The sequence below is a fragment of the Mustela nigripes genome, chromosome 10, assembly GCF_022355385.1.
Source record: "Mustela nigripes isolate SB6536 chromosome 10, MUSNIG.SB6536, whole genome shotgun sequence".
In the NCBI taxonomy this organism is placed as follows: Eukaryota; Metazoa; Chordata; class Mammalia; order Carnivora; family Mustelidae; genus Mustela; species Mustela nigripes.
The window spans coordinates 26,115,382-26,128,485 of record NC_081566.1 but is presented as its reverse complement, the minus strand read 5'-3'; the positions used below and the strand labels follow the sequence as shown (position 1 = coordinate 26,128,485).

Below are 13,104 nucleotides of genomic sequence, written 5' to 3'. Positions count from 1 at the left end.
CAGACCAGCTGCCTGCCCTCAGCCCACTGATGGGGTCACAGTCAGACTGGTGTAGAGTTATCTTCCCCTCTCCCTGGAGCAGGACTTACTTTGGAGTGATACTGACCCTTGTCTGGGCTGTGCCCACACTGCCAGGCTTGTGGCCCTGCTTTGATGGGATCCTGCCAAGAGCAATCAGAGACAGTAGATCTGCTTCGTTGTGGCCTCTTATCTACATAGGGCTGCGGAGTCTGTTCTGCCAGTTTTCAGATTGCTTTCTGGGTTATTTATGCCAATGCAGGTGTTCTCTAGGTGGCCACACAGCAACAGGTGAACCCAGGATCCTCCTACTGTGCCATCTTTCCAGCAGCCCGACAAAATTGTCTTTTTAATAAACCTCTAACAGTATATAGAAATAAACTATAGGAAAAAATATAGCACAAAGGCCGGGAGAGGGGAAATGAAGTATATTACTATAAGATTCTTGTAAATATAGATAGATGAAGGATACTACTTGAAGGCACAATGTAACAAAAATTGTATTAAAGACCCTAAAGTGGGTCCCTGGGTGGCTCAGTCAGTTGAGCATCAGCCTTCAGGTCAGGTTGTAATCTCATGGTCCTGGGATAGAGTTCCACATCAGGCTCCCTGCTCAGCAGGAAATCTGCTTCTCTCTCTGCTCTTCCCCCGGCCCCCTCATATTCTCTCTTTCTCAAATAAATAAAATCTAAAAAACAAAACAAAAAATGAAAAACAAAAGCAACCACTAAAAAACAAAACAGAAACTTACCATGATAAACCCACAAAGCAAAAAACTTGAATTCAAGAAAAATATCCAATCTAAAATCACATAAATCATGTTGTCTGACCACAATGCAATTCAACTAAAATTCAATTACCAATATATCTATTTGGAAAAGTAGCAACATCCAAAACACACACACACACACACACACACATCAGACTACTATAAGACTGGCAATAACTAAAAATGAGAAAATACCAGGTGTTCATATAGTACAAAAGAGCAACCTGGCAATATCTGATATGTTAAAATGTGCATGTAAATTCTATAAACAGTAATTTCATTCCTTAAAACACTAAGTGTATACACATGAGCACAAGGAAACATGTATAACAATATTAAATGTAATAATGACACTCACAGCTAAGAATTAGGAAGAACGTAAATATCTACCATAGGGGAATAGATATGTTCATGCAATGGGTTACCACTAATAAGTTAATATGAACTAGATCTATATTTACCAACATAAACCTCAAAAAATAAACAAAGAGGCATATGTCAAAAGGATAACCATAATATGAAACTTTATTATATAAACGTCCTTTAATTTTTTTATTATTTATTTATATTTGAGAGAGAGAGAGAACATGAGCACACACAGGAGCATGCAAGCGGCAAAGGGAGAGGGAGAGAATCACAAGCAGGGTCCATGCCCAGCACAGAGCCCAATTTACTTTACAAAGATTTATTTATTTAAGAGAGAGAGCACACACGGGGCGACTGGGTGGCTCAGTGGATTAAGCCGCTGCCTTCGGCTCAGGTCATGATCTCAGGGTCCTAGGATCGAGTCCCGCATCAGGCTCTCTGCTCAGCAGGGAGCCTGCTTCCTCCTCTCTCTCTGCCTGCCTCTCTGCCTACTTGTGACCTCTCTCTGTCAAATAAATAAATAAAATCTTAAAAAAAAAAAAAAAGAGAGAGAGAGAGAGCACACGTGTGAGTATGGGGAAGGGGGTCTAAGGAAGAGAATTGTGGTAATCACTGCACAATACCTGTATGTCAAGTCATTATGCTGTATAGCTTAAGCTTATACAGTGCTATATGTCAATTATACCTCAGTAAAACTAAAATAAATTAACTAATTAAAGATAAAAGCCCATTTCCGAAAAAATATGGGAGAAATTTCCACCAGCCCTGCCCACCCCTCACCCAGAATGAGAGAATCATTTTGGTAAGCATAACCGAAGCTACTTCCTTCTAAGATTCCTATTCAATCATATGGAATCCAGATCTCCATTATATTAGTAATCCACCACAGAATTCTGAAATTGTAAAGGAAAGTCCCTTTTCTTCTACCTAAAAATAAATAAATATAGATGAAGAAAGTGCAAATGATCACATTATGTTATAAATACCTGAGAAAAGAAAATCAGAGCTGTCCCAAAGAAACAGACATGAGAAGCACCAAAGAATGATCCAGCATTCAAGTGCCTGATCTTATTTCCTTATAGTCTCCAGAAAAGCTGGCTATGGTTCCAATCTTCCCAATATTTGGTTGTTAAACACTTCCTTTTCACATATGTCAGCTACTCACTCCCTTACCCTGTCAGTAGATTCCCGCTTTTGTTTCAGCTAGGTCAGGGGGATACCTACTTATGCTGAGGTGTGAGTCGCTCCTAATGGATCATACTCAATTCCTAATACATGCAAATTCACATTTTATATTATTTATAAACATTTTTCATTGTTTATACTTTATTTTGTTTATATATATTTACATAAAGTAAACACAATTTTATATTTATTATTTTATTACATGAAACAGGATATATTTAGTTACTGTTCCTACCTTTCTAAATGCCTTTATTTAAAAGCCATACACTACAGCTGCCACCAACAAACACCTGCTAAAAGGATTTTATGTAGGTAAAAAAAAATCTCTATTTTATCTTCCAAATCTCATATGTGAATAAGGGAAGATCTAGCAAGGAATATATTCATTAGAAGACAACCAACCAGTAAAACTGTTCCCTACTAAAATGAAACTATAGAGGCACCTGGGTAGCTCAGTGGGTTAAGCCTCTGCCTTTAGCTCAGGTCCTGATCCTGGGATCAAGCCCCACATCAGGCACTCTGCTCCTCAGGGAGCCTGCTTCCTCTTCTCTCTATAGGTTTGCCTCTCTGGCTACTTGTGATCTCTGTCTGTCAAATAAATAAAATCTTTATAAAAAAATAAGATAGGGTTAAGCCGCTGCCTTCGGCTCAGGTCATGGTCTCAGGTCCTGAGATCATCGGGCTCTCTGCTCAGCGGGGTGCCTGCTTCTCTCTCTCTCTCTCTCTCTCTCCCCCTGCCTCTCTGCCTGCTTGTGATCTCTCTCTGTCAAATAAATAAATAAAATCTTTAAAAAAAGAAAAAAAAATAAGATAAAATAAAATGAAATTGTAGGGGCGCCTGGGTGGCTCAATGGGTTGAGCCTCTGCCTGAAACTGAGCCCCACATCAGACTCCACCAGGGAGCCTGCTTCTTCCTCTCCCTCTGCCTGCCTCTCTGCCTACTTGTGATCTCTCTCTCTGTCAAATAAACAAATAAAATCTAAAAAAAAAAGAAAATAAAAAAATTTTTAATAAAATAAAATAAGAGGGGGCGCCTGGGTGGCTCAGTGGGTTGAAGATTCTGCCTTCAGCTTAGGTCATGATCCCAGGGTCCTGGGATCGAGCCCCACATCGGGTTCTCTGCTCAGCGGGGAGCCTGCTTCCTCCTCTCTCTCTGCTGCCTCTCTGCCTGCCTCTCTGCCTACTTGTCATCTACAAATAAATAAATATAATCTTTAAAAATAAATAAATAAATAAAATAAGGGGTGCCTGGGTGGCTCAGTGGGTTAAAGCCTCTGCCTTCAGCTCAGGTCATGATCCCAGGGTTCTAGGATCAAGCAAGCCCTGCATCACGCTCTCTGCTCAGCGGGGAGACTGCTTCTTCCCCTCTCTCTGACTGCTTCTCTGCCTACTTGTGTTCTCTGTCTGTCAAATAAATAAATAAAATCTTTTAAAAAAATAAATAAATAAATAAATAATAAAATGAAACTGTATTTTGTCATGATCTTTCTTATCACTCAGTTGTTCTGAATATAAATGAGCTGCCACAACTTATAAGACCACCATTTAAAATTTTTTAAAGTTCAACTGCCAACTGAGGGTCTTAGATGGGAGGGGGTTTGGGGGAGGGGGTGAGCCTGGTGGTGGGTATTAAGGAGGGCACATAGAGCATGGCGCACTGGATATTATACATAACAATGAATCTTGGAATACTACATTACGAACTAATGATGTATTTTATGGTGAATAATATAACACAACAAAAAATAAATAAATAGAGTTCAACTGCCACTTACCGCTTCCAGTTGTTTCTTCTTCTGCACTAGTAATTCCAACATGAGGTTGACATTGGCCAAATCAAGGTTATCCTGATCAGTTCCCAACAAATCCTGAAATATTTGCCACCTGTGGCCATTCTAAAAACGAAGAAACACAGTAACCTCCTAAGAAGACTGTTTTAGAGACCCTAAAATGTTTAAATGCTACTTCCTAATTATGTTTATTACATAGATATCAAAAATATACTATAATATTCTAACCTACTCCTTCCTAGCCAATAGTTCCCCACTGCCTTCTAATTATAATTAAACACTACTTCTCTCTTAAATCAATCTGGGTAACAGATACAGAAGGTATATTCAAAACAAATGTTAAGTGAGCATGTCTAAAGGTGTAACTCCCTTCAAAATAAGTACTTGGATTTTAATTATTTGTCTAGCCATATTTTCAACTTTGTCCTTGGTAAGGTACTAATTTAGGCTCACTTCCCTCAATAATTTAGGACTGATTCTCTTAAATTGAGAATCTTCCAAAAGTTTTTCCAAATTACCAACCGCAGTTCCACCCTGCCATATAATCTTCCAAATGCCATGTACTACAAGACAACTCTGACTCAATGCTATCCCAGAAGACCTTTCAAAAGATGATCATTAAATTTTAGACGATGCAGGTAACAAAAGTTCTTTATTAAACAAAATAATCTTAAACAAATTTTATTCTTAAAGAAAATCAATGACATATTAAGCTCTAATATCTCATTAATATTAAGCCAATAAAAAAAACTGAAATTTATTGAAAAGTAGTAATAAGAGTTGAAACATACGGTGCTACTCACTGAGTGGTCCAATTTGAACCTCTTTTCCTCAAATCTTTGCTTCTGTTTGAGAATGAGCTCATTCACTGAAAAGAGAAATAAAACAAAAAGCACATATAATTTGTATTGTTGTTAAATGTATCATCTAATTGTTCTGTTTAAATGGGTTCTATTTTCACTTTTAAGAGCCCCCAAATTAAAAAGATGCTAAGCAGAAAATGCTAGGCTTTCACTTTATTTCAAATTAGAAAACAATTTTCCACAGATTCTAATGCTACAACTGCTATTATTACTACCACTATTATTAAAGGAGAATTCTCTGGAATATGTACTTTCTCGTACACATCTCAATTATGATACTGTCAGCACCTGGGGGAGACAATTCCTCACTGTGTTGGTCTGCTGCATCCTCCACATGGTACCTGGTTGATTCTCTAAGGTAGACACTAGAGATTCTTATTTGTTCTTCTTTTTGTTACTTTCCTATAAATACCATGGCAGATACTGTCAGTTACCTATCCAAAACCATCCCACCCACCCTTTTTAAAAAAATAATAATTTTTTTTCTAAGCCACATTTCTTTTTCAGAAAAGCTAGGTTTCACCCCAGCCCAACGTTATGATTCTTAACTAACTTAAGCCAATCTTGGCATTCATACCCTTACAATAGCTGACATGGGATTAAGTATGTGACCCAGTTTTAATCAATGAAGGGTATGCTGTGTTTCAGAAAGAAATGGATAGGAAGAAAAGAAGTTCTTTCCCTCCCTTCTTTAAGAGATGATGCCTGGAGCTACTCAGAGCCATCCTACAATCTTAGGGCAGCCAGTCAAAGAACCAATACATGCTAGGATGGAGGAACAAAAAGACGTAAAGAACTTAATCATATCCCTGAACCACTGAATTTCTAATTCTACAAATCCTTTTCTTCTGTCTTTAAGGATGAACTGATAACATCAAACAAATAACAAAAAAAGTCTGATAAAGAGTAAGAAACTAGGGGCTCCTGGGTGGCTCAGTTGGTTAATTCAGCTCAGGTCATGAGCGCCGGATCCTGGGACGGAGCCCTGCATTAGGATTCCTGCTCAGCAGAGAGTCTGCTTCTCCCCCTCCCACTGCTACTCCCCCTGCTTATACTATCAAATAAATAAATAAAATAGTAAAAAAAAAAAAAAAAGAAAGAAAGAAAGAAGAGAAAAGAAAAGAAAGAGAGAAAAAAAGAAAAAAAAGAAACTAGCACTAAATCAGTTTAGCCCTAGGCTAGCACTTTATAGACAAGATCCTATGGGTTATTCTCCCCATTTTAGAGATGAGGAAATATTAGAGGGAGCATCAAGAACTTACACATGGTGACACAGAGTACAAAACCGATTTGGGATACAAATCCAACTATCTAATATTTTTCACTATACCACAATCCAACTATAAATATTTCCAAACAAACCAGAGAAGTATCACGCCCATACTAACAATCCAAGCTTCTATGATAAGTAAGACTCAATCTAAGTAAGATTCGATCTAAGACTTGAGCAACTCTGAGTAGGAAGACAAATATATATGACACAGTATGTATATCATAATGTGATAGTACTATCACTGAAGCAGACTTACAAAGAACACAGGACAAGGAACAATCATGTGTAAATAAGCAGGCTACACACAGAAGGTGACATTAGAATTGGGCCATCACATCCACAAAGAGATTCATTAAGCAGAAAAAGAAGTGGTAAAGAATTAAGAGAAGGGTGTGAGAAAGAAGGGGTTAAAGTCATACAAGACCAGGAGATAAGATGACTTTAAATCAATATGGCTGAAACACGAGGTCGAAGTGATTTTGTTAATGATTAATAGGTTATGAACTAAGGCTGGAAATGAAGATAGATGGAAACCTGATTCTGAAGAGCCTGGTATGTATCTCACAAGCAAAATTACCATTCTAACCCAGGAAAGAGAAAGGAGAGCTCCAACTAATGTAGTGGGAATAAAGAGAAGCTCATAAATAAGAGTTCAATGTTTCAGTTATAGAATTAAACATCTGAATAAAACTGGGACTTCAACTTTAATACTTTACATGTGTATACCAAATTGCATTTTCCTGAAAAATCTCACATTATCACTAAATTTGAAGAATATTCTATATCCATAATTGTAAGTGTCTGGACCCTTGAAATGGCCACAGTACTAAGAAGAAATAATGCATTTCTACTGCTAAAGCTTCCATTCTAGTAACTATATTTTTAGAAGCAGAAGAGTAGTTAAAGCATATATGCTTGTGGAACAGATGGCTTAGGACCAAATCCCAATTCCACCAATACTATTGTACAAGTTTATAAAAGTAACCGAACTTTTCTGTACCTTAGTTTCCTCACCCAAAGGAGAATATTGATGACAAGAGTACTTATCTCATAGGACTGAAAATTAAATGAGTTAGCTTACACAAAGCACTTAGGACACTACCTGGCAGTAATAAGGATGTTATATACTTTTTTTTTAACAGTTATTTTAAACTTAGCATTCACGTTGTCCCTTCAAAGAATAATAATGTTATTCAGAATGGTGATAAAATTCAATTTATAAATTTAAACATAGATAGAGAAAGCTAGAAAAGAGACAGCAAGGGAGAGAGATGGGGGCAGGCAGCTGGAGAGAGGGATAGGGAGAGCTAGAGAGCAAGTCTTGGCAGGAGCAGAGGAGAGCAATTGCAGGAATTGGGGGGAGGTGGGCGGGTACAGGATAGATGGCAACAGGGACAGGAACACTTCACCTTGCAAGAACCTTCTAGTAACAAGAACAAGCAAGATGGAAAGAATAGTGAATGTGTTGGAAGAGCAAGGGTATAAAGGGTAATGAAATAGAATATAGTGGAAGGCAGAAGAGCTGGAGGAAGGAAAGTCAGAAGAAAAAGGGTCTGTGGTATAGTGTTTAGGACAGGAAAGGAAAAATCAAAGTACTCATCTTGCCAAAAAAGTAAATGATTATAAATGACCAAAAAATCAAATCTCTGAGTGTTTGGCTTCTAATTCTTTGCTTTCATTAAAATTAAAGAAAGGACTTGACTTGTTAACTAACTGAGCATTAAGACTGTTTTTGATGATAAATCAATAAATGCTTTTTCTCGGATGCCTGGGTGGCTCAGTCAGTTGAGCAGCTGCCTTCAGCTCAGGTCATGATCTTAGGGTCCTGTGATCGAATCCCACATCGGGCCCCTTGCTTGGCAGAGAGCCTGCTTCTCTCTCTCCCTCTGCCTGCCACTCTGCCTGCTTGTGTGCTCTCTCACTCTCAAATGAATAAATAACATCTGATTAATTAATTTAAAAATGCTTTTTTTTCTTAATTTCTTACATGAGAACGAGGTCAAAAAACTGAGTGACATTAATGTTAACAAAATTCCTTCATGCCCCATCACCTTATTCATGTAAGCAAAGCTTCTTAAGACTTACACTTTAAAAAGAAAAATCTTAAAATTATATAATTTATAGATCAATTATATCTCAATTTTTAAAAAACTATGATGATCCTAAATAAATAAACAAACGAATAATAAAAAGAATACAAATGGAACTCCTTCCTTGTCCTAGTAATAACTACTAAGCACACCAGAACTGAGAAAAGCACCAAACCTTAATAAGCAGCATGTTTTCAATAAATATTTATGCCTAATACTTTATAAAATTTGTGAATATATGTTTGACTAATTATATACTACTACTAATTCAATAATAATCCAGAAAAAATATTTGAGATTTTTAAATTATGTTCAAAAAAATTTTGTCTATAGTTTCTATTTATATACATTTCTGTTACAGAAACGCACTATAGATAGATAGACAGATTTCAAACATGAAAATACATCATATAAGGATATAATTATGTGGCCAATAATCAATTTAAGTAGAAGTTCAAAGAGAAAAGGAATAAATAAAATTTCCCTTTGTCTATTTTCAAATTAATGATAAATATCAAACCACTATGATATTTCACTGGATACATTTTCAAAAAAAGATAAAAGCTTTATTTTTAAATAATTAGATTTATAACACTCCTAAAGTTACATTCTTTACTACCACTTAAACTTATAAAGAAAACTTGAGGATGATAATTTTAAATGGGGTTCAATACATGAGGAAGAACATTTTCAAAATTTTTATGAGTCACCCAAGCAAAAAGTTTTGAAGACCACTGTTAAAGAAAATATATAGCTCAGCCCTTTATCCATGACTCAGGTAAACGTACAGTATTAAAAGGGAAGGGTCCTGGGATGCCTGGGTGGCTAAGTTGGTTAAACATCTGACTTCAGCTCAGGTCATGATCCCAGGGTCCTGGGATCAAGTCCTGCTTCAGACTCCCTCTGCCTGCCATTCTGCCCACTTGTGCTCTCTCCCTCTCTCTCTCTGACAAATAAATGAAATATTTAAAATAAATAAATGGGAAGGGTCCTAACCTATCAACAAAAAAAAGTACAAGGCTACATAGTAGCCTTCAAAATTGTAAAACATACACTTATTTTACCATGCTCAAAAAGAAATCTGAAATTACTTCAAAAGGTTCAAGTTCCTCAACCCAACCAAGAATAACAGACGCTATACAAATAAATCACGGAAATTCAAGCTAAAGCAATGGAAATAAATAACTTAAAAGGATTTTTTCAGTAAAGGAAAAAACAAGGTGGAATTCCACATTCAGAAATAGATCTCAAGGGGCACCTGGGTGGCTCAGTCGTCAAGCATCTGCCTTCAGCTCAGGTCATGATCCCAGGGTCCCAGGATCAAGGCCCCATTGGGCTCCCTGCTCTGCAGGAAGCTTGCTTCTCCTTCTCCCACTCCCCCCTGCTTGTGTTCCCTGTCTCTCTCTCTCTCTGTCAAATAATTAATAAAAATCTTTTAAAAGTTTTAAAAAATAAATAAAAGAAACAGATCTCAATGGCACCCTGAATGCCTAAGATCCCTGTCTACCTAATGTGGGAAGCTATGAATCTGAATATTATTTTTTTTTAAGATTTTATTTACTTTATAGAGAAAGACACAGTGAGAGAGGGAACACAGCAGGCGGAGAGGTAGAAAGAGAAGCAGCCTCTCAGGGAGCCCAATGTGGGGCTCAATCCCAGGACTCAGGATCATGACCTGAGCCAAAGGCAGACACTTAACTGAGCCACCAGGCATCCTGAATTTGAGTATTATTGTACAAATGTAAAGAGGGGAAGGGATGATGGGAAGAAAAACAGAAAAAGATGTATCAGGATAAAATGTTATTTCCATGGCTAACATTCATAATCACATTACAAGCTGCCCTATAATTAAAAGACTTCAAATATGGACATAAAAAACCAAAATTTTTGTTTACCCAAAACAAAAATTTAGTATCCATAAAAAGAAAAGGTTAAAAACTAGATTACCACCCAGATCATTTCCAGCTCAGAAAATCAGTTAAGTGTGACTTCACTACTCACTGGATATATGTGAGAATATATAGTTAATGTATGAAATCACTTTCTAACTAAAATAGTACTATGCTCTCAAAGTCCTTCCATACTGGTATATAGTGCTCCCTCTAGTTAGAAATCCACATAAAAGAATCTCCAGCTTTTGGACTCATTAAAAAATGTTGCCTGAAAGTTTTAGTAAACACCAAAATTGTCAGAAGATCAGATTCCTTTCTGTATTTAACCATTTCAAAAGAAGTTTTCTAAAGTTATGACAACTGATAGAAAAGATTCTAGAGCCCACACAGCAGCAACAATTGATGTTTCTGAGCTCAGGGACACAAGGTTTTGCTTTTGCAGGACTTTGATTTCCCTTCTACCCAATCTAGCCCATTAAGTCCAGTCCTGCAGAGTATCACACCACTCAATGTTTCTTCTTTTCCTAAGTTCCTTCTCCGAGTTTTTACTTTTCAATTGCCTCCCCAGGTCACAGGCTCCCTTAACCTATCCAGAAATCCAATTACCCAAGTTTCTCCCCACCTTTTCCCTCTTTCCATTAATACTTTCTTCCCCTGACCCTCGCTTCTATCCCAGAAGCTCAACCAGCAGTAATGCACCACATTGTATAAAGAGACAGGTATTCTGGACCTCTGGCATCCCCTTTAACCTCACATTCTGTCCCACCATCTATATAAGAAACTATGGGTTGTAGCAGTCAATTTTTCTTTTTTCATGAAACTTAACAACAATATCATATAGTACTAACAACACATGGTATAGAAAATACATCACGAAATAATGAAGACTGGGAAAAACACCCAGGTGGATAGAAGAGAAAGACTTGCTTTACCCCTACACTATGTTTTCTAAATAAATTTCTGCCAGCATATACTCTTGGGGATAGAATATTTTAAATAATAAAGAATCATTCCAAAGACTCACCCAAGAAATTAGGATACAGATGGTCAATATTATCCACAACATAGTTACACTTGGGACATCTATTATTATCCTCCAAACTCTGATGAATACACTTGTAGCTATTAGCAGGAAAAAAATAAAATAGGGTTCATTAAATCAGTAAAGGATTAATAAACTGGTCATAAAATAATGCCCATAAAGTCTTCTATTTCTCATTTAAAACAAGTAATTTGTTATCAAATTTATTTCAGCTTATATTTTATTATAATAAAATAGAGAGCATTTATTAGGCAACAGTATACAAAAGTTAATGTTTAAAAATGAACTTGAGTAACAAGTCTACTGGATATAGAACGTTAAAAAAAAGTATTAACTTTTAAGGTTACGCAATTTAAATACTACATAACAACACCCAAGAAAAGCAAATGACTATGATTTAGTTAAGCAAATGGACTATTCATGTTCTTAGAGTGCTGATATCCTTAATACAAAAAGAGCACACTCAAATAAAAAAAGTAAGAGAAAAACAGATCAACAAGACAAGCATTAGTCAATAAGAATGAGAAAATCATCACCTTCAGTAGGATAAAAAAACTGATTTTAAATGATATGCTATTTTTTACTAAACAGAATGGAAAATTAAAGAAAATACTATCAGAGTTAAGGAGCACAAGAGAACCTCACGTCCTCTTGAAGGAAATGCAACTGCCACAACATTTCCAGAAGGCAAGTTGTATGGAAAACCTTAAGGTTGTGTATCCCCTTTGATGTAATTATTTTATTTCTAGGAATTTACCCTAAGGAAATGAGCAGAGGTATATACATAGAAAGGTGCTCAATTCAAGATTATCTGTAAACAGCAAAATAAATTAGAAGCAACCAATACACTACAAAATTGACTAAATAATTTGGTAAACATCAATCCAAAAAATCACATTACAATACATAACTATATGCCATTAAAAATAATAATTCTTAATGGTTATAGCTAAAGAAAGAGGATTACAAGAAATTTTTCCTTCCTCACAATATATATTTCTGTAATGTTTGACGTTTTGCAATTATGTATCATCTTTTAATAAAAAAATCTTTTAAATATTGTTTCACTAGAGGTGCCTGGGTGGCTCAGTCAGTTGGGCGTCTGCCTTCGGCTCAGGTCATGATCTCCAAAACCTGGAAAGGGAGCCGGACGCACAAACTCCATTGTCCCTCTGTCCCTCCCCAACCCACCACTACCACCATCACCCTTCTCCCTCCACACCCACTCATGCTCTCTCTCTCTCTCCCAAATTTAAAAAAAAAAAAAAACTATATATATAGTTTAATATTACATATATATATTTCCCCCCCCAACCACACCCACAAAACCACAGAGAAATATCAAATTGACATTAGAAAAAAAAGTCATGGGGCGCCTGGGTGGCTCAGTAGGTTAAAGCCTCTGACCTCTGCTCAGGTCATGATCCCAAGGTCTTGGGATGGAGCCCAGCATGCTCTCTGCTCCATGGGCTCTCTGCTCCACGGGCAGCCTGCTTCCTCCTCTCTCTCTCTGCCTGCCTCTCTGACTACTTGTGATCTCTGTCTGTCAAATAAATAAATAAATTTTTTTAAAAAAAGAAAAAGAAAAAAAAGTCACTACATCACTTTTTATGGACTAAAAATCACAACCTCAACATAGTGGATACAGTACAATCACAATGTGCCCATTTAAAAATAAACCAAAAAGACATTCATCATAATGTTTACAGTGTATGTCCCTGGGCCATAAAATTACAGGAAACTTTTTCTTAGATGTCTACAAGTTTTGGGGTACCTGGGTGGCTCAGTTGGTTAAGCAACTGCCTTCGGCTCAGGT

At 36.7% G+C, this 13,104-nt stretch overlaps 1 protein-coding gene across 3 annotated transcripts in view; it reads right to left on the bottom strand.

Annotated features, from left to right (window-relative positions):
* Window positions 1-13,104, bottom strand: part of COP1 (COP1 E3 ubiquitin ligase) — a 246,533-nt gene that overhangs the window by 200,950 nt on the left and 32,479 nt on the right. For 2 of the 3 annotated variants that reach the window (XM_059412849.1, XM_059412851.1), the window contains exons 3-5: window positions 11,271-11,368; window positions 4,920-4,996; window positions 4,114-4,233 (exon numbers count right to left, since the gene is read on the bottom strand). In XM_059412849.1, the coding sequence (XP_059268832.1) occupies window positions 4,114-4,233; window positions 4,920-4,996; window positions 11,271-11,368 (295 nt within the window). The remainder of the gene's footprint in view (window positions 1-4,113; window positions 4,234-4,919; window positions 4,997-11,270; window positions 11,369-13,104) is intronic. The other variant, XM_059412850.1, reaches the window with a different exon arrangement.